General features: G+C 54.7%; 1 protein-coding gene across 6 annotated transcripts; it reads left to right on the forward strand.

Annotated features, from left to right (window-relative positions):
• Positions 1-854: 854 nt before the first annotated feature.
• On the forward strand, positions 855-20,491 carry PATZ1 (POZ/BTB and AT hook containing zinc finger 1). 6 transcript variants are annotated; one of them, XM_004429753.3, is made up of 5 exons: positions 855-3,040; positions 4,419-4,482; positions 11,073-11,244; positions 17,368-17,505; positions 18,968-20,491. In XM_004429753.3, exons 1-5 carry the CDS (start codon positions 1,770-1,772, stop codon positions 19,384-19,386), a joined length of 2,064 nt encoding a protein of 687 aa, XP_004429810.1. In that variant the 5' UTR covers positions 855-1,769; the 3' UTR covers positions 19,387-20,491. The 6 variants fall into 6 exon arrangements, with proteins under 6 accessions (XP_004429810.1, XP_014642452.1, XP_004429813.1 ...); XM_014786966.2 differs by having other exon boundaries at positions 18,971-20,491; XM_004429757.3 differs by having other exon boundaries at positions 856-3,040; positions 17,433-17,505; positions 18,968-19,138.
• The last annotated feature ends 877 nt before the right edge of the window (positions 20,492-21,368 follow it).

The following is a 21,368-nucleotide window of genomic DNA, read 5'->3' on the forward strand; positions in this document are numbered from 1 at the left end:
CCGGGGACAAAGCGCCCAGGCCTGCCGGCAGGGCCCATGGCCTGAGCGCTCGGCGACTCGCTGGGCTTCGGGCGCTGGGGATGCTCCCGGCCTCAGCGCTCCTCGGACCCTCCAGCACCCCCACTTCCCTGGGGGCTGCGAGGATCCCTGCTCTTGTACATCGCCCTTTCCTCTATGTTGTCGCCTCCCTGAGATGGTGACTTCCCGCTCCCGGGGCACAAAGCTCGATGGTGGTTTGGGGGAGAAGCTGGACGATGGCCTCATCTCCCCAGCTCTCTCGGGCCCGCAGCCCCTTCGGTTCGGTCAGTGCCCGGGGGGCGGGGGTGGCAGAAGCAGCTCCAGAGGTTCCCCCCAGCCAGGACGCCGGGCCCCTTCTGGGGTTGGGAGCGGGGAGGGGGTCGCAAGCGACTTCCGAACATTCCGCGCATCAAAGGGGCGCTCCGAAGGGTAGCCGATGCCCGTTCCACTTACGGGTGCGCATCGCAAGCTGAGGCTGGGGGGCCCAGACCTGCACCCCTTGGCCCCCCACCCCCACGCCCCGTCTGCTCGCCGCCACTCTCAGCGGGGAGGGAGGGGCAGTGGGAGCTGGTTTGCTGGCTTGGCGCTTCGTTTGCATTGGTCCGGGGGGGCTGAGACTGCAGCCCCCGGCCCCGCGGGCGGGGTGGGGAGGCGGGGGCCGGACGGGGGCTCAGTCTGTGCTAGCATTGGCGGAGCTGGGGAATGGGGAGGGGGCAGGAAGCGGGGGAGCGGAGCTGCGGGGGGGGTGTATAAATAGGGAAGGGGGGACGTGCATCCTCAGCTGGGTGAGGGGGGGGCGCTCGGCACAAAGAAAGTGGAAAGTTTGCAGCGCGGGGCGGCCCGGGCCAGGGATCCGGGTGCGCACGTGCAGGGCTGGGGGCGCCGGGGGGCCCCCCACGCCGAGCTCGCCGTTTCTTTTTTTTTCCCTGCAAGCGAGAGGGGGGGGTGTTGTTGGTATCGCCCCCTCCTTCTCCTCCCCCCAGGGGTGAAAGTGCAAGAGGAAGTGCAGCCGCTGCCATCTTTCCTCCGCTCCGAACACACGGAGCCCGGGGCCGCAGCGCCGCCGCTCCGCCGCCGCTTTCGCCTGGCCCGGGGAAGGGCCACCCTGCCGCCGCCGCAGCCGCCCGCCCGCTCCAGCCTTCGCCGCCGCCATCGCCCGCCAGGCTTCGGGACCCGGCCCCCGCTGCTGTCCCCGTACGCGCCCTGCCGTCGCCGCCTTCGCCTTTTGTTTCCTCCGCTCCGGCGCCCCCGCCCCGGCTCGCGCTTTGCAGGGGACGCAGCGCGCGCCCCCAGCGGGCCCGGGAAAAGCCGCGGCGCGCGCGCGCGCGCCTGCGCGGCAGACCCCTCCTCCTCCTCCTCCCCGCGCGCGCCCCTCTCTGTTGCGCGCCGGCGCCGCCTGGCGGGCGGGAGGGGAGGTGGCAGGCGCGTTTGCAGGAGGGGCGCACCTCTTTGCTCGTGTGCCCCCCGGAGGTAGAGCGAGAAGGGGAGGCAGGCGGGCAGAGAGGAGAGAGGAGCGCGCGATTCAGCAGGGGTGGGGGCAGCTATGTGGGGGGTGGTGCGCCCTGTCGTCTAGAGAGTCCGATCCAGGCAGGGGGCGTGTGCGCTTCGCGCACCTGCGAGACTACAGAGCCCCGGGCCGGCACGTGTGGGGAGTGTAGACACGTCCTCTGCGCCCGGCTTCTCGCTGCCTAGGGGAAGGGAGGGGGGCGGAGAAGTGCCGCGGCCCGGTTTGTGGGGAGGGGGCGGCGGCCATGGAGCGGGTGAACGACGCTTCCTGCGGCCCGTCGGGCTGCTACACCTACCAGGTGAGCAGGCACAGCACGGAGATGCTGCACAACCTGAACCAGCAGCGCAAAAACGGCGGGCGCTTCTGCGACGTGCTCCTGCGGGTGGGCGACGAGAGCTTCCCAGCGCACCGCGCCGTGCTGGCCGCCTGCAGCGAGTACTTTGAGTCTGTGTTCAGCGCCCAGTTGGGCGACGGCGGAGCTGCGGACGGGGGTCCTGCTGACGTGGGGGGCGCAGCGGCAGCCCCGGGCGGCGGGGCTGGGGGCAGCCGGGAGCTGGAGATGCACACCATCAGCTCCAAGGTGTTCGGAGACATCCTGGACTTTGCCTACACTTCCCGCATCGTGGTTCGCCTGGAGAGCTTCCCTGAGCTCATGACGGCCGCCAAGTTCCTGCTGATGAGGTCGGTCATTGAGATCTGCCAGGAAGTCATCAAACAGTCCAATGTGCAGATCCTGGTGCCCCCTGCCCGGGCCGACATCATGCTCTTTCGTCCCCCTGGGACCTCCGACTTGGGCTTCCCTTTGGACATGACCAACGGGGCAGCCTTGGCAGCCAACAGCAATGGCATCGCAGGCAGCATGCAGCCCGAGGAGGAGGCAGCCCGGGCGGCTGGTGCAGCCATTGCGGGCCAAGCCTCCCTGCCTGTGTTACCTGGGGTGGACCGCTTGCCCATGGTGGCTGGACCCCTATCCCCCCAACTGCTGACTTCCCCATTCCCCAATGTGGCATCCAGTGCCCCTCCCCTGACTGGCAAGCGAGGTCGGGGCCGTCCAAGGAAGGCCAACCTGCTGGACTCAATGTTCGGGTCCCCAGGGGGCCTGAGGGAGGCAGGCATCCTTCCGTGTGGCCTGTGTGGGAAGGTGTTCACTGATGCCAACAGGCTCCGGCAGCACGAGGCCCAGCATGGTGTCACCAGCCTCCAGCTGGGCTACATCGACCTTCCTCCTCCAAGGCTGGGTGAGAATGGGCTACCCATTTCTGAGGACCCCGATGGCCCCCGAAAGAGGAGCCGGACCAGGAAGCAGGTGGCATGTGAGATCTGCGGCAAGATCTTCCGTGATGTGTACCATCTCAATCGGCACAAGCTTTCTCACTCCGGGGAGAAGCCCTATTCCTGCCCTGTGTGTGGGCTGCGGTTCAAGAGAAAAGATCGCATGTCCTACCATGTGCGGTCCCATGATGGGTCCGTGGGCAAGCCCTACATCTGCCAAAGCTGTGGGAAAGGCTTCTCCAGGTGAGGAATGGTGCCCCTCCCATGACCTGTCCCATTCCTGGCTCGTGGGACAGCTCTTTGCCAAGATCAGGGGGTGTGGGACATGTGGGGGTCGCTTGACCTTACAGGGCCATGTCAGGTTTTGGGAAGAATGTTTTAATGGCCGTGATTTTGAGATGGTGTAGCCTAGAGCTGCTTTCTCTTTCCTCAGGGAAGTTCTCCGGCACTAGGTGTGCCCTACTGTCTCTCTTCCTTGGGGCCTTGTGAGAAGGGGCCAGATTCCTCAGTAGCCACGGCCACCGGGCCTCACTATTCTTCTCCATGGGCTCCCTTTGTGTTCCGGCACCAGGCGTGGGGCCCCCTCTGGGGGCGGGAGGCTGGGCTCCTCCAGCGACTTTCCCCGCTTGAATGGCTGCCGAGGGAGGGCCTGAAACAAGTGCGTCTGGGACTCTTTACACTCCCGTGCCTCCAGATCCCCCAGCACAGAGCACCAGCCATGTCAGTAGACTCAGGTTTGCCCCTCACAGCCCCAGAATCACAGGGCACCCAGAGTCTTTTTTTAACACTGAAATCTTTGATCTGCTCTGACTTGGTGGCTCCAGAGCCTAAGTGAACCCACAGATCCCTTTATGTTCTCAGGACAGAGAGGAAACGGAAGCAGGATGCCTTGTTACATTTGCTTTTTAGTGAGCCTGATCGGGAACTAAGCACTTGTCTGGGAGCAGATGGTTTTTTATTTTTCCTCTTAAGAGAATATTCAGAAGAAAAGGCTGGTTTTAACTTGCCTGGATACTGAGGACGTTGTGTGTGTGAACCTAGGGATGGAGAACTCCCTCAGAGGGGCCCCAACTAGGAACTAGTCTTACCGGTCAGGCAGCCCCTGCCCACCTGCTCTGGCGGGCATCTGGTTTACCAGCCCAGCTGAGGATTTAAGGCTCCATCCCTTGGCCTCTGGGGACTGGATTCCATCCGGGTGGCATTCATTGGCTGCCCTGGCGGGAGAGGCTGGGGGAGGGGAATGCTGAGTTTCTAAGGGGCTTTAGTCTGGACAATGAATCTCACATACTCCTTCCCAGAAAGGCTGCAGCAAGGCAGCCCTGTCTCATTCTAAAGCCACCTCCTCGGGTCCTAAAAATCATTGAGTTTCTGGTGGAGGGGGTGGGTGGGCAAGGTCAGAGACAAATGCTCACTTCCTTTCCCCCTCTAGAGAAAACCAGGGCAGAGAGGCCTGGGCCTGTGGAACCAGAGCTGGGTGGTGGCTTGGTCTTTGTCATGCTGGGTGGGGAGAGAGAGTCCTTTTCAGCAGTGTATGTGTGTGTGTGGGGGGGGGGTGGCCAAGTTTGTAGCCCCATCTTTTGAGGTCTTGTTTTAAAGTCTCTCTTGGTTCTCTTTCTTCCAGGCCCGATCACTTGAACGGACATATCAAGCAGGTGCACACCTCTGAGCGGCCTCACAAGTGTCAGGTAGGGGCTGGGCCAGGGCAGAGATGGGCTGAAAGAGAATGCTTCTGTTCTCACAGCCGTGGCCATGCGCCAGCTGATGTGTGTGCTGGGCCGGCTGACTGACCACCGCTTTGCACACCTCCCCCTCTGTCCCTCCACCCTCCGTCTGCTCTCCTCCTTTGTTCTTCCCCCTGGCCCTCTCCCCCCAACCGCTGATGTCCCCTCCTTCCTGGTTGCTGGGTCCTGGTTCCCACCCCGTCTCTGTCTTCACTCTGTTGCTTGGCTTTCCTCTCCCGGTGTTTGCCAGCTCCTTGGATGGTGGGCCACATCACACAAGTGTCGTCCTGGGGACACTGGCACTCCACTGGGCCCGGCTTCTGGTTCCCAGCAGTTTGCAGGGGCCACTGCGGGGAGGGAAGAGTTTGTAAAGGGCTCCTGGTGGTCCAGTCAACAACTCTGCCCCTTGTCTGCCAGGCACCCTGACTTGAGTTGGAGCTCCTGGGTCCCCTCAGCTTAGGGCAGGAGGCAGCGGCGGGAGGGAGGGGGAGATGAAGGAGGTAGGAGTGGGTGGTCTCATCTCTGAGCACTGGCACCTGTTTAACCCATCCTGAGCCACGTGTGCAAACAGCCATGGCTTCTGAGGACCGGAGAGCAAGGTGGTTTCCTTTCCTTGTGAGCTCTTTTTGTAGCAGCAGGTAGGGAAGGCTGGGCAAGATTCTCACCCTTGGTTTGTCTGCTTGAACAATATCTGTGGTGCCCAGAAAATTGAGTTTCCTCTCCTGGCCACTGAGCATTCCTGTGTGGATGGAAAGCACGCCTTTGTTTTCTCCTTGATTATTTCCCCTCTCCCATGCCAAGTTCCTGCCATCTGAGGGGGAGATAGAGTTGTGGGGTGCTTACTGCAACCTCTGGTAGGGTAGCCTTCTTCTCTTTATCCTGTTGGTGGCAAGGAAGGAGGGTTCAGAGAGACCTCTAGGGAGGGATGGACGTGCTGCAGGTAGGGCAAAGAGCCCCCAGGGGCCAGGCGTGGACCGTGTTCACAGATGCCAGGCTAGGTGGCCTCCCTCGAGGACAGCGACCCAGGGGTGGGCCTGCTGGGATCCGTCTGTGCCTCGCTGCCTTCTCTCTCTCTGTCTCTGATTCTCATCACGGAGCACATTCTGACTCTCCCAGGTAGTGTGCTGAGCAGCCCGGCAGAGTAGGAGGAGCCCAGAGGGCAGTGGGGGCGTGCCCGGTGGCCTGGGGGGGTAACCTGCACTCTCTGCCCTTTTTCCAGGTGTGGGTTGGGAGCAGCAGCGGCCTGCCGCCCCTGGAATCTCTTCCTAGCGACCTGCCATCATGGGACTTTGCCCAGCCTGCTTTGTGGAGGTCGTCCCATTCGGTTCCTGACACCGCCTTTTCCCTTTCTCTAAAAAAATCGTTCCCAGCCCTCGAAAACCTGGGCCCAGCACACTCCAGCAACGCTCTCTTCTGCCCAGCCCCGCCGGGATATCTGAGGCAGGGCTGGACTGCCCCAGAGGGCAGCCGGGCCTTTACCCAGTGGCCTGTAGGCTAGCCTGGGCCTCCCCGGAGAGGGTTTTCTGTGGAGGGGAACAGGAGTGGCGGTTGCTCTGAGACCCCTGCTTTTGGGAGAGGCCAGCAGGTGCTTCCTGCCCACCATGCCCAGCTCCTCCCTGGATGACTTGGAGTTTTACCCAGCTCAGGGACCCCAGACGGGGATAGCAAAGAGCTCCTTTCTGGGTCCCCCCACAGCCTCCAGGTTTCTTTCTGGACTCTCTTGCCTTTTTCCCCCCCTTTAACAGATAGTACACCTAGGTGTCTGTCCTTGCCTGAGTGATTTTGGAGGTTGGTGCTTTCCCAGGAACTAAGCCCCTGGCTTATATGCTTCTCTCTCCTGGCATCACCTCCCCTAAGGTGTGGGGTTTCTAGAATGGGACCTGGCTACCCCTCCCCCCACTCAAGGAGTAACTACCCCTCCAGAGGAGACTGGTACAACTCCAACTGGGTCAACCTGTGCTGCCCTCTCCCCTTCCCACTCAGACAGGTCCTGCTTTCATTTCTGGCTAGTGAATTAGACTTTTGTGTTTTTGAGGTTTATTAGCAGGTCTGCTCAGGAACTAGACTAACCAGTAGCTTTATTTTGGGTCACCCCAATGTATGGCTTTGAGGGCTGATAAAGCAGATAGAGACCCTTTTCGGATCCCAGTGGCGTGCCCTTTAGCCCCCACAGGCTCCACGTGGATAACAGGAGTGATGATAAAAGTTTTCATTCTAACATTTGAGGCTTTGTGTGTTTTGTCCTTGGTCTGTGTCATAACACTGACATCATTGTCCCTTGGTGTACGAGCCCGATCCTGCCCTGCCCCTCAACACACACTCTCATAGACCTCCTGGCCCCACCTCCAGCTCCATAGCCACAACTCTGTAACGATGACCCAGCAGGTGAAGACATGCTGGCTCTCACGCTCTGGGCTGGCCAGCCAGGTGTGCCTGGGCTTGGTTAAACAGCAGGGGCATATGTTTTGCATGGTGTGTATTCTGAAAGCATCAGAGGTGAAGAGACAGCTCTCTGGGAATTGGTTATTTGGGCCCCTGGTGGAACTGGGCACAGGCTATACTTCTTGGCCCTTCCTGATGTCACAGAGGACAAAAGGGGCCAGTTACAGAGACTGGTGCCACAGCTGGAGTGAAAAGGCCATCCAAATGTTGGGGCATGAAGCCTCAGGCTTGGCAGTGACACACAAGTCTCCTTGGGGCTTGGCCTGAGTATCCTTAACCGGCCCAGATGCCCCGGCACTGCTAGATCTATGAGTGCAGTGGGCTGGGACATTTCCTCCACGTGGAGTTGAGCCTGAAGCTGAGAGGCTGGAGCAGCTCAGACCTCTTCCATTGCTTCCAGTGGCCCCACTTCTCAAGGGCAAGTTGGGGTGGTTTGGGCTGGAGGGATAGTTCATTAGAGAAGGAATGAGTTGAAGTGGGAATAAGGGAGCTGACACCCTCAAAAAGAAGGGGGCCAGCAAGGCCCGTGGCACTCGGCCTCCATGCTTCTCTTAGACCTTTCCAGGGCTGTGGAAAAGGCTGCTTAAGACACCTCCTAATGCTGCCAGACTTTAAAGGCCACCAATGGTTGGGTGTGCAAGAGTGTCCCTCGTACCATTTGGGCCCCATTCCTGAGCCGCTCAACCCTTGGGAAGAAGAGCTTTAGGAAGTCTGGGAGGGGGAGAAACTGGCAGGGGAGGGAAGGGAGCATGACTGGGGCTCAGTGTTGAGTGGTGATGACTAGAGGTGACCGAAGCTCAGGGTGGCTGGGCCGGGACCTGGCAGGTGTGCCTCGCAACAATAGTAGGCTGCCTAAGCACAGGGCCGTGGGCAGGTGGCCGTTCCGAGCACCACCAGCCATCTGAGCATGCTTCCGCTGGCTCGCCCTTGTCCCATCAGGGTCCTTCTGTCCTCTCCCTGCCTCCAAGATGGGAAGTGCCTTCTCCTGCATGGCCCCAGCATGGAGGTTCTAGGTGTCCCCTTCTTTGAGATGTGTCTCTCTCTTCTCAGCCACTCTTCTCTGTCCCGGCTCTCCTGGGTCACATGACCAGGCTCTTTATGTTCTGTGTTGTCTGAACTTCTGGCAGGCCTAGACTCGCACTTGTACACTTTTCACAGTTCTTCCAGAAAACCCTGGGGACTCCAGCCACAAAGGGTCAATTCTGGCACAGAGAAGCCAACAATCACTTCAGCTTGGCTTTGTAACACAGTGCAAGTTTTTGTTTGTGTGTTTTTTTTTCCCAGCAGCAGATTTACATTCCTAATGATGTTTGCTCAGGCTAAAGTTAGCTTTCATTCCTTGAGAGATAATCAATGGAGGACAGGGTGGGGGAGGTCAGCCCAGTCTGTGATTTTAATTTTGCTTAGCTAATCCCCCAAATGGATAATCCACTTCTGGATAATTGAAGTTTGGCTATCCATTATCTTTAGGTGGCAAAGTGTGACAGGCAATGCTTTAAAGGACGGATCCCAAAAGAAGGTTGGCAAGAGAAACAAAGCATCTCTTTTATATCTCTCTAGTGGCGCCCTCTCCCAGGGACTGTGGAAGACGGATCAATGTGGGCATTCAGCTGCATTTTCTTACACCTGATCCATATTTGGTTCCTTTGAGTTCTGAGGCATAGACCACACTGCCTCTCATCATTGGAGGGTGGTCCTCCCGTCATTGGCTGGCAAAGCCGGCTCTTATTTCCAGATAAATTGACAAGTGTACCCCTCTCTCCTGAGGGTGTTTACAGCAGCCCTTGCTCTGGTTTACAGGCTGGTGGGCTGGGTGGAAGGTTCAGAGTTTTTCCCCCCACTGTGGCCTGTGAGGTCACAAGGCCCCTGACTGAGGTAAGGCCCACCTGTGGCCATGAGACCAAGTAACCATCATGCTTTCTGAGTCACCTAAGTGCTCGAATTTCCCTGCACCAAACCTGTCACCTCCCTATCAGGGGAGTCCTGGCTGCCAAGTATACTGTGGTAATAAGTATCAGCACCTTTCCCTCACCAGAAGCTACCCCGACTGAGTTTGGAGAGGGTCAGAGCACAGAATCAGGGGCTGATTCACATTCTAGACACCTTGTATCCTCTCAGGCCTCCGTCTGCCCAGCTGGAGGCTAGGGGAGACAAGACGACCTCAGGGTAGCCGGGAGGTTTGGCAGGACACTGGCCCGGCAGTGGCAGGGTGTTTAGACTGCTGTTTTCTCTAGTAGCTGAGTTATGTGCTTTGGGAAAATCACTTTCTAAGCTTAGCTTCCTTATTTGTCAAGTGAATAAACTCAATATATAAAACAAATAAAAGCACCATTTCATTAATATAAATTGTTCTGTTGAAATTTGTAACATTTACTTAAAAACATAGTGACTGAGAACAGCAAGGCCTGTTCTGATGTCCACAGACATTTATTTGGGGTTGGGATAGTAATATGGACCTTCTACCTCCACAGTATCGCATGCATTTGTTTCTTGCTTTGATTGTACAATAAGGAGATAGATAAATGTTTATACATGGTGACAGCGTTCAGACACTTACCTTGAGGTCTCGGGATCTCAGGATATACTTCTGTTAAACAGAGATGGCAGGAGCAGCTCCATTCTAGCAAGTTAATGGTGTGGTGGGTCTTCAGTGGGTTAATATTCAATCTGTAAGGCACTTAAAGGTGAACGCTGCTTTCTCTTGCAGTTCTAAAACAGTAAATGCACACAGAGAGAAAATAAATGAGTCAAACTTGACTAGAACCCCTGAAACATCTCCATGGAAACAAAATAGCTTGAAAGTTACTGGATTCAACTCTGCTGAGGGTTTTCCTGACATTCTGTGACCTCCAAGGCTGGGGTGCCTCTGTGAGCCTCAGCTGAGGAGGGGATGTTGGCGGGAGCCAGGGACTGAGACTGAGTCAGGTCCTCAGGTACAGGAGATGCTTGGGGACCTGGGCTCCTTCCCAGGGTGCTGATGCTGACTTTTAGCTCCTGAGTCATCCCCTGGGACCTGGCTATGCGTTGGTAGTCACACCACAGCTTTTTATGGCCGCGCTCTCTTGGAGGGTCATAACATGGCCTGCCTCGGAGAGCCGCTGTAAGGAGGGATTACATGACATAAGTGCCTCTAAAAGGCTAAGTGTGGTGCCTGCCTGGCACAGAATGAGTGCTCAGTCCACACAGGGTAGTATCATCATCCTTGTTATTACTAGCACTTCCCCAACTCAGTGCTTCACACGTGCTCCCGAAGGCTCCATCCTCATTCTCTGCTAATTCTCGCATTAGCAGAAGTGACACTCATGTATGGGCTGCTCTTTCGATACAAACTCACAATAATATTGTGAAGAGCGGCCGGCCCCGTGGCTCGGTGGTTAAGTGAGCGCGCTCCACTGCTGGCGACCCGGGTTCGGATCCCGGGCTCACACCGACGCACCGCTTCTCCGGCCATGCTGAGGCCGCGTCCCACATACAGCAACTAGAAGGATGTGCAGCTGTGACACACAACTATCTACTGGGGCTTTGGGGGGAAAAAATAAATAAATAAAATCTTTAAAAAAAAAAAAAAAAAATATTGTGAAGAGTAATCTCAGTGCTCTGTCCTGCCCTTCCTTTCCATTTCCCTGTGGCCAAGACTAATGTCACTTTTGAATAAAGTGAATCAGTTGAATTCTTTGTATAAAGCAACAAGGGGAAGGGGAAACCCAGGATAGAGAACAGGAAGACTGGTGTGTTTATATATCAGTAACCCTTCGGTAAATTCACGTATAGCCAATGCAACTAAAGTCAGTTCTTAGTGTTTAGGAATGAGCAGATGCCTGATCTTCCTTTTTAGAGGAGCGTAGAACTTAGCGGGCTGTATTCTGGGCATGTGGTGGCAGCCATTTGGAACCAATAATTCCCACTCAGGTGTCCCATGAGGAGGCACTGTGGGAAATAGGAGCAGCTACTCGGCATCCTGGGGAGAAAGCCTGGGCCACGTTCTAAAGTTCCCTTCATACAGGGAGTCCATGTGTAGGCCAGAAACGGTTTTTGCTTCATGGTGTGCTTGGTGGGGAGTCAGGTGTAGAATGCCATTCTTCACCTCATCCTGTTTTCCCTTCTGCCCTCAGACCTGCAATGCTTCTTTCGCCACCCGAGACCGTCTGCGCTCCCACCTGGCCTGTCATGAAGACAAGGTGCCCTGCCAGGTGTGTGGGAAGTACTTGCGGGCAGCGTACATGGCAGACCACCTGAAGAAACACAGTGAGGGGCCCAGCAACTTCTGCAGTATCTGTAACCGAGGTAATCTCCCTGCCGCTCTCTCACTTCCAGAGGGGGCTGAGCTTGTATGAGAAGCCGGGGGATGTCTTGACCACCCTGCCTCGGACTCCACTCTTTGCACAGCCGGCCGTCCCTTCCCACTGAGTGATAAATACCTTCATAGCCCAGCTAGCTGTTTGCCACCCCTTTCTTCCCAAGCTACTTGAGGTGCCTGGAATGGGAGTTCCCAGGAGACCAGCAAGTGGGAACAGAAGGAGAGAATGTTGTTCCCAAGCCTGGGCCCATAACACATCTGCCGCTCAGATGGCAGGATGGATGCAGTTTGTAGATACCACTGAACACTGAGGTTGGTGGGAGAGGCATTAGGCCCCAAGCAGTGGGAGAGAAAGGGGTCCTGCTTGAGAGCTTTTGCTGGCTGATTCACTGGCACGTGAAATTCAGTAGGCAGGGAAGGAGGTTTACTCTGGAGACGGACAACTTTCTAGCACAAGTGGTCAGAAAAGATCCCAAACCCACGTAGATTGTGGCCTTGATGAGAGAGGAAAGTGGAAGGTGCTCTGAGCAAGGCAGCGTGCTTGGGGCCGAGGTTGGCCTAGGTGGCGTCTGGCTCTGTGGCCCCGGTGTTGTGTTGGATGAAGTCAGGCCTGTCCCTGAGCTTCTGCCAGGGCTTGTTGGCTGTTAGAAGGGCTGAAGTTTGTGTTTTGCAAGCAGCATCAGTGGAGGAGGCTTGCGCCGTATCTGTGCTGAAGGTCGGGACGGCTGTCTGTGGTGGGCCTGAGGATGCTTCTGCACGGTGCGCTTGCTTTGGCCAGGTGGGGACACTGCTGGGAAGTCCTACCTTCTGGGACACTCTTGTTCCAATGCTTCTGGAAGTCTTCGGTGTGGCTTAGTGGATTGAACACTGACCCAGGAGCCAGGGGACCCAGTGTTTAGTCCAAGCCCTGCCTACCTCACCCTACCGTGTGACCTTGAGCTCTCCCTTCCCCTCTCTCAGCCTCAGTTTCTTCCTCTCTTAGATGGGGTTAAGAACAGCCCCCTTGCCCACCTCACAGGGTTGTCGTGAGGATCCCGGGAGACAAGGTAGGTGGAAATTCTCTGAACCCCACATGGAGCTGCGAACTTGGGAGGCCCCATCCTTACACTTTGTGACAGTGTTAGGAAACACACGGCTCGCTGACACTCTGGCTTGGACCAGGCACAACACCCTTGCAGTCCTTGGCTGGAATCTTTGGGTGCCTGTGCTGTCTCCGTGTGCCCTGCGGTTGCTGGTGGAGGGAGACTGCTGAGTAGCTGAGTGTTCTTGGTGCCTGGAGCTGGGTCCTTCCCTGGGACTGCACACCTGGGGTTTGCCTTGAAGGCCATTGGATATCGACGTTTGTGCTACCAGGAAACCAGCTGTGAAAGCAGGGAAGTGGTAATAAAAGCTACTTAAGCATCTGCCCTATTTTCTGACGTGTCAGTAGTGCCTTTTCTGGCAGGAGCTTCCCCTGGGTAGTGAGCAGTGGGCTTGTGCATGCAGGGAGTTATCAGGCTGTAGCTGACCATCTTGACATGGCTGCCCCAGCTCTAGAAAAAGATGGTTTCTTCTCTTGCTTCATCAAACCTGGCTTCCTGACAGCACCCCCAGATTACTCTAAACCTGCTGCAATACACTGTCAGCAGGTGTTTTGTCAAGTTTTCAAGGTTGAAGTTCTCAGCTTGAGAACTGGGGTCAGAGACCAGAGGTGGGAAACCAGTGAGAGTGGAGGAGGATGCTGAGGATGAAACTCAGAAAGCCTAGCCCAGACTGCAGAGAGGGGGAGACCTGGACGGGAGACCCAGGGCACAGCCCCCAGGGGCCAGCTCGGGAGGAAAGAAGAGCTGAGAGCAGCAGGGAACAGCAGGGGAAGTCGACCCAGTTAGGAGACAGCTGATGTGGCAAAGCCAACAACTTGTGCACGTCAGGATTTGTTTTTCCTAGGGCTGGTAAAAACGACTGGAACAGCAGCCACAGGCTGCATGACTGGGGTGAGGGCACCAGAAGAGTCAAACCAAAGCCCACCTTTTCTCAGAAAAGCTCAGACTAGATCTGCATCACAGGCTAAACAGCTTTGGGTCCCGGAATCAGAACGGGAAGCCTCATTCCTTCAAGAAGACAAAAGAGGCCTCTGGTCCAACCCACCCTGGTACTCAGAACAAAGAGAAAACAATTTCCATCTTTATCAGAAAAGAAGGAGCAGGATTCTACCTCTGGACTCATTTCTTGGGCAGAAATAGGAAAAGACTCCTCCTCCTCCCAAAAAAGAGGAGGAGGAAGGCAGTTTTTCCGGGAAGAGAATAAGGACACCAAGGACACTGAGACAGAAATCACAGAGTTCTCTGCAGAGAGTTCTGGGTCATCCGTGCCCTGCCCGTCACCAAGGCTGTGAATATAGGAGTTGCTGCACAAATAAATGAATGTTTTTATCTCTACAAGGGCTCAAGCAAAGGCTACTATCAGCCAGCTGGTCAGATGGTTGAGGTCCAAGCAGGTGAATGTCCAAGTGCCCTTTGAGATCCTTCAATCCCACTGATTCTTAAGCAATCAATTTAACTACCTATAGATCTGCCTTTTTTCAGTCTTTGCCACACAAACGGCTCCTGCCCATAAAGAATGGGAAAGAGGGGAGGCAGCTCCCCTAGCCCCACGCTTGAGACAGATGACTTTGTCTTTGTCTTAGAGACATAACAGGATGTGGGTCATACCTTCTGTAGAGGAAAATAATTTGCAGTGGAAGGAGTATGATGGCTAGAAAAACTTGTTCCTTTATTTTCAAGTTGAGGAAATCAGTTGAGTTAAACAGTGGGAAGGGGAGAAGGACTTCGTAGATCACCATGATTTTCTTCCTTTCTTTTTAAATTTCTGTAGCAGGGTCTTTGTATATATGCATATGTACTGGTATGAGGAAGAGGGATAGCTTATTGAGAATCTGCCTTTGACAGAGACAGCATTTGGATTCAAACATCATTGCTTAAAAGGTCGAGGAAGCCTTCTCCCCAGTCAGAGGTGAGCACACAAGTTGTCACCAATGCCAATCATGGACACAGACAGCCTGCCATTCCCCTTTACTGAGCTGACACAAACCTACTTAGTGCCTCCCTCCAGCACAGCTCAGTTGAGCATGGCCCCGCCAAGGTTTGGACAAGGAGAAAGCAGTCCCTGACTCCTGCATGGATGTGGAACTTGCAGAGGGAGGATTTGCTTCTGGAGTGCAGATCGCAGCATACCAGGCAAGAAAATGCAATGGAGGAGCAGTAGCCTTTTGGTAATAAATTCTTTATCTCTGGAGTGTGAGGGAGGGTGGCTTGTTGATTGTAGTGAAGTCATATGTTTGCTCAGTGTCGCCATCATTCTGGTGCCTAGATCATGCTGCCTTTTTTGATTAATCAGTGGTGAATGGGCAGGTGAGTTCAGAATTCTGGCTAAATATTTCTGGCTTCAAAGATGTGTTCTTCTCAGAAATTCAGCTTCTGTGTTATCCCAACACTTGGCTGCTGAGTTGCTCTGTGTTTAAATTCTGGGTTTTAAGTGGCAGCTGTGAATCTACTCCTACCACCCCGCCGTGTGGTTTTGCTATAGATAGTACAGTCTGCAGCTGGGGTAAAGTCAAGAAGACTCAGCCACGTGTTTCTCAGACTGTTTCTCAGGAGAACACAGCAAGTTTTCATTGAATGTCTGCTGTATTTCCCTGGTATAGCTCTTCCCACAGGAGTAAATATAATAATCCTGGTGCTCCTTTCCTCCTCTCCCATCACCTTTGATTGCAGTATACCTGCTCTCGTATGCCATGGAGAGGTCTTCATACCACTTCAGAGGCCCCATAAAGGCTTAAAAAACAAAGAAAAACATTCCCTTCTAAAGTGGCATCATGATATCATTAGAATCCTGATATTTCATGCTGGTTGCCAGGGGCCACAGCACCAACCCTGGGCACAGGGCTAAGATCCTCTTTCCCATTCTTGACTACAGCCTCCCTCTTAGGAATATTTTTATGGGACCCTCTTAAGTGAGTGTGTCTCCAGGTAGACCAGATTGGCCCCAGGTAGACCACTTGGTCACAGCACAGGACAACTCACTCTACCAGGCAGGGCGGGACACCAGCATCTGGTCGAGGCAGGTCTGTGGAGTAGCCATGTCGGGAAGGAAAGGAAAATTCACCCAGTCCCCCTCTTCCCTCCAGAACCACCACCTGCTACCGTCAGGGGAGTGTTTGTTAAATAAGCTTCCCACAGGTCAGCCCCCGTCTACCAGCGGCTTCATTCTCGTCCACCATTGTGGCAGAGAAATACACGAGTGTAAATGGGAATAATGAAACCTGTTGCAAAAGTACAATGGATGTTGGTAGGGCCCGGACCAAGACACAAGAATGATTAAAGAGGGGCCGGCCCGGTGGTGCAAGCGGTTAAGGGTGCGCGTTTCGCTGCAGCAGCCTGGGTTTGGATCCCGGGTGTGCACCCACGCACCGCTTGTCAAGCCATGCTGTGGTGGCGTCCCATATAAAGTGGAGGAAGATGGGCATGTATGTTAGCCCAGGGCCGGTCTTCCTCAGCAAAAAGAAGAGGTTTGGCAGATGTTAGCTCAGGGCCGATCTTCCTCACCAAAAAAAAAAAAAAAAAATGATTAAAGAGGCTGCTGGGTAGTTAAGGACTGAGTTCTGGTGGCACGTGGTCCTGGGGTTAGAGTCCAGGCTCTGCCATTTAGTAGCGGCACATGCGACTATAGTTACTTAACCTCACCAAGCCTCTTATCCCGTCATCTATAAAAGAGGTGGAATAATAATTCCCAGCTTACAGGGCGTTTGGGGGAATTCTACAGAATAATGCATGCAGTGCCCTGGGCCCTGGCGCACCATCATCCCTTGCTAAAGGTGAACCCTTATTACAGTTCCAGCAGCATTCAAAAGGCCATGCCAATTCAGAATCTTTTTAAACAAGTCTTGTGCAGACATTGCGCAGTTCTTTCCAGCCTCTGACCAGTTAGTAGTGGATCCCACTGTTGTCCTGTGACTGTAATTTAAAAACGGAATCAAAGTACCTGAGAATGTGTCAACCAGATCTGGAGTGGATTAAAGCGACACCATCAGGGCACTGGCGCCCCAAGTGGGCCTTACACCAAAAAGCTTTGTTTCCTGCCAAAGGCGCTTTTGGATCCTTGACCACGGTGGGGTCGCTGTCACAGCTCCTTCCTGCAAAACTCAAGTCAAAATCCTTTGACCGGCCCACCTGGTTCCACATCCTCGGACTCTTGGCTGGCGTGGAAGTTGACCCAAGATCTACTCTTCCCAGCATGAGATATCTCACGGCTCAAAGTGACCAGAGCATCTGGGTTCGGCTGTAGCAGCTCCAAGATGGCTGGATCCCCTCCCCGCCAGAAAAGACAAAGATTGTCCCTGTTTCTTCCTTAAGTGAACCTGATGGATGCTCCAAAACTGGACCAAAAAGACCACCATGAATAAGAGATGACTGCGCCCCTTTAACATAACTTGCTATTTTTATTGTTCTTCAAAAAGTCTAAACAGTTACTAAATCCAGCAATTCTGAAGGTGAGAAGGTTAGCAGAATAGAACATGTCCTAATAGACAGAAGAAAGGGGACTCCTGGAGGCATTCCCCTGGGATTTCACCTTGCCTCCATCTGGTGTGTTGTGCGGTTTACCTTTATAAGTGTTGAGCAGGCGTTCTGCTGGCTGGAGTCCTGTGGCTGCCCTGGAGCCCCACGTGCTTTTCTGACTACGTTTCTAGGCGTGGTGCCTGCTGCTAACCTGGGGCTTTGGGACTTCGCTCAAACCACTCATTACTGAGGCACCAAGCAAGCCTAGAGGCATTTGGCCTCTGACCCTGGCAGGAGCAGGATCTCAGGCCATCTCTCCAGGCAGCTGGCCTGGGCCCTCCACTGCAGCCTTGCAGAGTGGGCTCTGCAGAGAAGCCAATTCGAGGACAGTGCCACCTTCCATTCTGAGCCAGGTGGCTCCTGTGGTTGCAGCTGTTTTTGAGCCAACAAGGGGGCCCCTTCTAGGTGCAGCTGACCTGGGAGTGCTAGCCAGAGCGGCCAGAGGAGAGGCATGGGGGAAGCAGAGAAGTATCTCTGTGCTGGCCGCGGGATCTCATCTCCTTTTGTCTTGTTTAGGTTTCTCCTCTGCCTCCTACTTAAAGGTCCATGTTAAAACCCACCACGGTGTTCCCCTTCCCCAGGTCTCCAGGCACCAGGAGCCCATCCCGAATGGGGGAGCAGCGTTCCACTGCGCCAGGACCTATGGCAACAAAGGCAAGCGACCCCTTGCTCTGCACTTTGCTTCTCTGCGCAGACTGTGTTGTGGGGGCGCTGGGCCGGGTGTGGGGAGGCAGGAAGGCTGCCAGCTGGCTGGCTGCCTCGAGGAGGCTCGGAGATCTGAGTGGCAGTGGCCTCCAGGACAAGAGTCACAGTGGGTATCTCACTCCAGGGCAGTGAGTGAGGCTTCAGGGCACAGCTGAGATCCAGTCCTTGCCTCCTCTCCCCAGCCCTCCTCCCTTGCTCCTGGCCAGCCCCACTGTCTGAAGCCCTCCAGGGATGCCCCGGGCCCAGGGCAGGAAGAGGAGCCCTGCATGATGAGTCGTTCTGGGCCTGTCCATTGCCTGTGGCCCTTCAAGGACGGTGTGGAGCTGCGGCTGAATGCTCTCTTCTCCTTTGACCTTGTGGGCAGGGGGAGCCAATGGCTGGCTTCCTCCTCAACAGGGGTGACTAGTCTCTGTGAGCGGCCCTTTCTGGAGGGCCTCTGGCTGCGTTTGTGAGATGCATGGCGATAAATGAGCTACTGGACTGCCTCTGACTTGGGTTGGTTTGCATAGAGCTCACTAGGCCCCACCTTCACTTGTTGATTCAGGTTGTTCTTGGTATTTCAAGTTGTTGTTGCCTTGGATGAAGCCAGGGGCTTGGCAGATGGCAGAGATGGCATGCTCCACGCTCCCATCACAACCTCCCTTCCTGGCATGGCTCTCTGAACCCAGACAGGAAGCTGCTGATTGGTGGAGGACTCCAGTGTGGGCCAGGCAAGGCAAAGCAGGGAGGGTTGTCTGGAGGCCCAGCTTATCCTGGGCCCTGCGTGGGGACAGCCAGCTGACTGAGTTGTTCAAAGTTGCTTTCAATCTCTGTGCTTTGGCCGCTTGGCCCTGGAAGGGTTTTGGCAGGAGGAAGGTGGTAAGGGTAGGGCTTGTGTTTGCAGCACTGGAGAAAGGACTGGCTTCTGTCGCAGCCATCTATGGGGTCTGCCCAGGCTGAGGACCTCGCGGCTCTGGTTCTGCCTTGCTAGGGTGCAGCCGGTCTGGCGCGGAGGTGTGGCCACTGACATACCTGCTTGGCATCCTCAGAACAGCCGTCTTACCCTCAGAGGCACCCAAGAGAGTGCCTAGCAATTGGAGGTTTTTAAGTTGTTCTCAGCAGAAGCAGTGGAGGTCCCCTCTCTGTACCCCCTTCCTTGAAGCAGGCTGAGATGGTGGTGAGCGATACATGTGCACCTGCATGAAGAGTCCACGGCGAGGGAGGCTGGCAGCCCCAGGGCCCTGCTGTCTCACCCCCCTAGGCACACCAGGCTCCCCGACTGACCAGCTGAACCTCCGTGGGTCCTGCCAGGGCAGTGGCTGGCCATCGGCTGCCCTTCATAGGCCTGTGAGCTGGCCCCTCACAACCCCTCCAGGAGGGGGCATCTCCAGAGCCTGGCCTCATCTCTCCTCTGTATTTTGTTTTCTCCTAGAAGGCCAGAAATGCTCACATCAGGATCCGATTGAGAGCTCCGACTCCTACGGTGACCTCTCGGACGCCAGCGACCTGAAGACGCCGGAGAAACAGAGCACCAATGGCTCCTTCTCCTGCGACATGGCTGTCCCCAAAAACAAAATGGAGTCTGACGGGGAGAAGAAATACCCCTGCCCTGAATGCGGGAGCTTCTTCCGCTCTAAGTCCTACTTGAACAAACACATCCAGAAGGTGCACGTCCGGGCCCTCGGGGGCCCCCTGGGGGACCTGGGCCCTGCCCTCAGTTCCCCTTTCTCTCCCCAGCAGAACATGTCTCTCCTGGAGTCTTTTGGGTTTCAGATTGTTCAGTCGGCGTTTGCCTCGTCTCTAGTAGATCCTGAGGTTGACCAGCAGCCCATGGGGCCTGAGGGGAAGTGAGGCAGATGCTGCATCCCCGTGGAAACAGCCATCGGGGACTGCTGAGAAATGCTGTGAATGCGGAGGGAAGTGATGTCTTTGGGTTGGTTCTGTAGCTGAGAGATTTTTATTCGTTTTTAACTCCCCCCCCAACCCTATCACCCCATCCCTCTCCACCACCCATTTCCCCAATGGCCTTTAGAAATAGATTCTCATCTGATACTCTGCAGAAATATCTGCGAGACCCAGTAGGGAACAAGGGCAGAAAACACTACATAGGCCTCCAAGGCAACACCAGTCCCAGTTTCTCTAATGGGCAGAAGCTGGAATTCCTGGTGCTCAATTCTTAGTGACCCCCATCCAAAACCCACACCTGATGGCATTCTGGGACCTCAGTGATTTGGTCCCCTCCCACTTCTCTAATCCCTCATTCCCCCTTCTCATATCCTTCAAACAAAAGCCACAGTAGGGTCTCTACCCACATACACAATGCTGATGCCCAACTGTTTTTAAGGAAGCTGGAAGCCTACAGCATCCCATGGACCATGGGGTGAGTGTCCTCCGAGAGCCCCCTGAGCTTGACCCTGGACCTGGAGGGCCCCAGACCTTCCTGAGCCCTGCCTGGAGGCTGTCATTTTGCTAGTAGTACAAGCTTAGCTATTGAGGACACCCCAACCCCAAATTCCAGTTCTTATGTGATTTTAACCATTCAACTTGCTGTTGGGTTTTAATTCTCTAATTATTATTATTATTATTATTATTTTTTAGGACCAGTTGTAGTGAATTGCTACTGAAAGCTATCCCAGGTGATACAGAGCTCTTTGTAAACCGCAGTCACACGTTAGGGTTAGTATTAAACTTTGTTTAGATGTACCATAATTAACTTGGCTAGTTAATTGTTTGAAGTCTATGGAAGAAATAGTTTTATGCAAAATTTTAAAAATGCCAGTCTGGTCAGGGAGGTAGGGGGTTTCAATGCTATTGGGAGCCAGGAAGTCAGGAGAGCTGGTAGGTGGGGACATTGTGTACCTCAGTTGTGTCACATGTGAGCAAGCCCAGGTTGACCTCGTGATGTGAATTGATCTGATCAGACTGTATTAAAAATGTTAGTACATTACTCTACCTACTCCCCTGAGTCCAGTTTTTCAGCTGTGGGGTCTCTGGGACCCAGAGGGTTGGCAGCCTACACCCCTGCACCTGGAGTAGGGGTGGGATCCCAGGACACCTCTCTTCCTCTTCACTGCACCAGTTCCACTGGGATTGACAGGTGGGCTCAGCTGCCAGCATTCACCCATTTATTCAACAAATATTCACTCCTTGTTGTCTTCACTGCTGTGTGCCAGGCCCAGCCTTAGACCTTGGGGATACAGTAGTGAATAGGACCCCCTTGTGGAGGGAGCTTCATGGGAGAGAGAGTTAACAGGTAAGCAGATTTAACCATGAGTTCAGATAACAAATCTAAGGAGAAAAACTGGGCAAGGTAGGCTTAGTGACAGCAGGAGGGTAGGTAGGGTGGTCCAGGATGGTGAGAGGCAGGGGATGGGACTCTGGGAGAGAAGACCTGGAGTTAGAGGGTACCCAACATACGACCAGCTAGTACCTAAGTGGGGACGTGAGCAGGGAGAAAATGCTCATGGCCACGGGGTTCTAAGAAGCTCAGTAACTTGAATCCCCCCCAACCCCGTTACCTATGGGGTTAAGTAAAAGGTTATTGCACCCTTAGTGGTGAATGTATGAAGAGAAGGGGGAAAGAAAAACAAGAGGCAAAAAGTGAGCACAGTGGAAAATTAATGGGAGCAAGAATTGGAGTGAGAGGGGACAGGCAGACATGGCAGCCTGGACACCTTGAGAAACCTCAGGGAAGAGGGAAACCCTTAAACTAATAGAATAGCATTTAACCTCCAAACAAGTAGAAAGAAAAAAATGTGGTAAAGGAGAGAAAAATAAACATACAAAGCACAAAATGATCTAGACCCACATTAGTATCAGTAATTACATTGTTC

The sequence above is a fragment of the Ceratotherium simum genome, chromosome 35 (genome assembly GCF_057802395.1).
Source record: "Ceratotherium simum simum isolate JZ-2026a chromosome 35, ASM5780239v1, whole genome shotgun sequence".
Classification (NCBI taxonomy): Eukaryota; Metazoa; Chordata; class Mammalia; order Perissodactyla; family Rhinocerotidae; genus Ceratotherium; species Ceratotherium simum.

Excerpts from the sequence above, each read along its gene's own strand:
- PATZ1 (XM_004429753.3), top strand. The coding sequence starts at position 1,770 with ATGGAGCGGGTGAACGACGCTTCCTGCGGCCCGTCGGGCTGCTACACC. Across the intron at positions 3,041-4,418 it reads TGTGGGAAAGGCTTCTCCAG|GCCCGATCACTTGAACGGAC; the intron begins GTGAGGAATGGT and ends TCTTTCTTCCAG. Across the intron at positions 11,245-17,367 it reads CTGCAGTATCTGTAACCGAG|GTTTCTCCTCTGCCTCCTAC; the intron begins GTAATCTCCCTG and ends TGTCTTGTTTAG.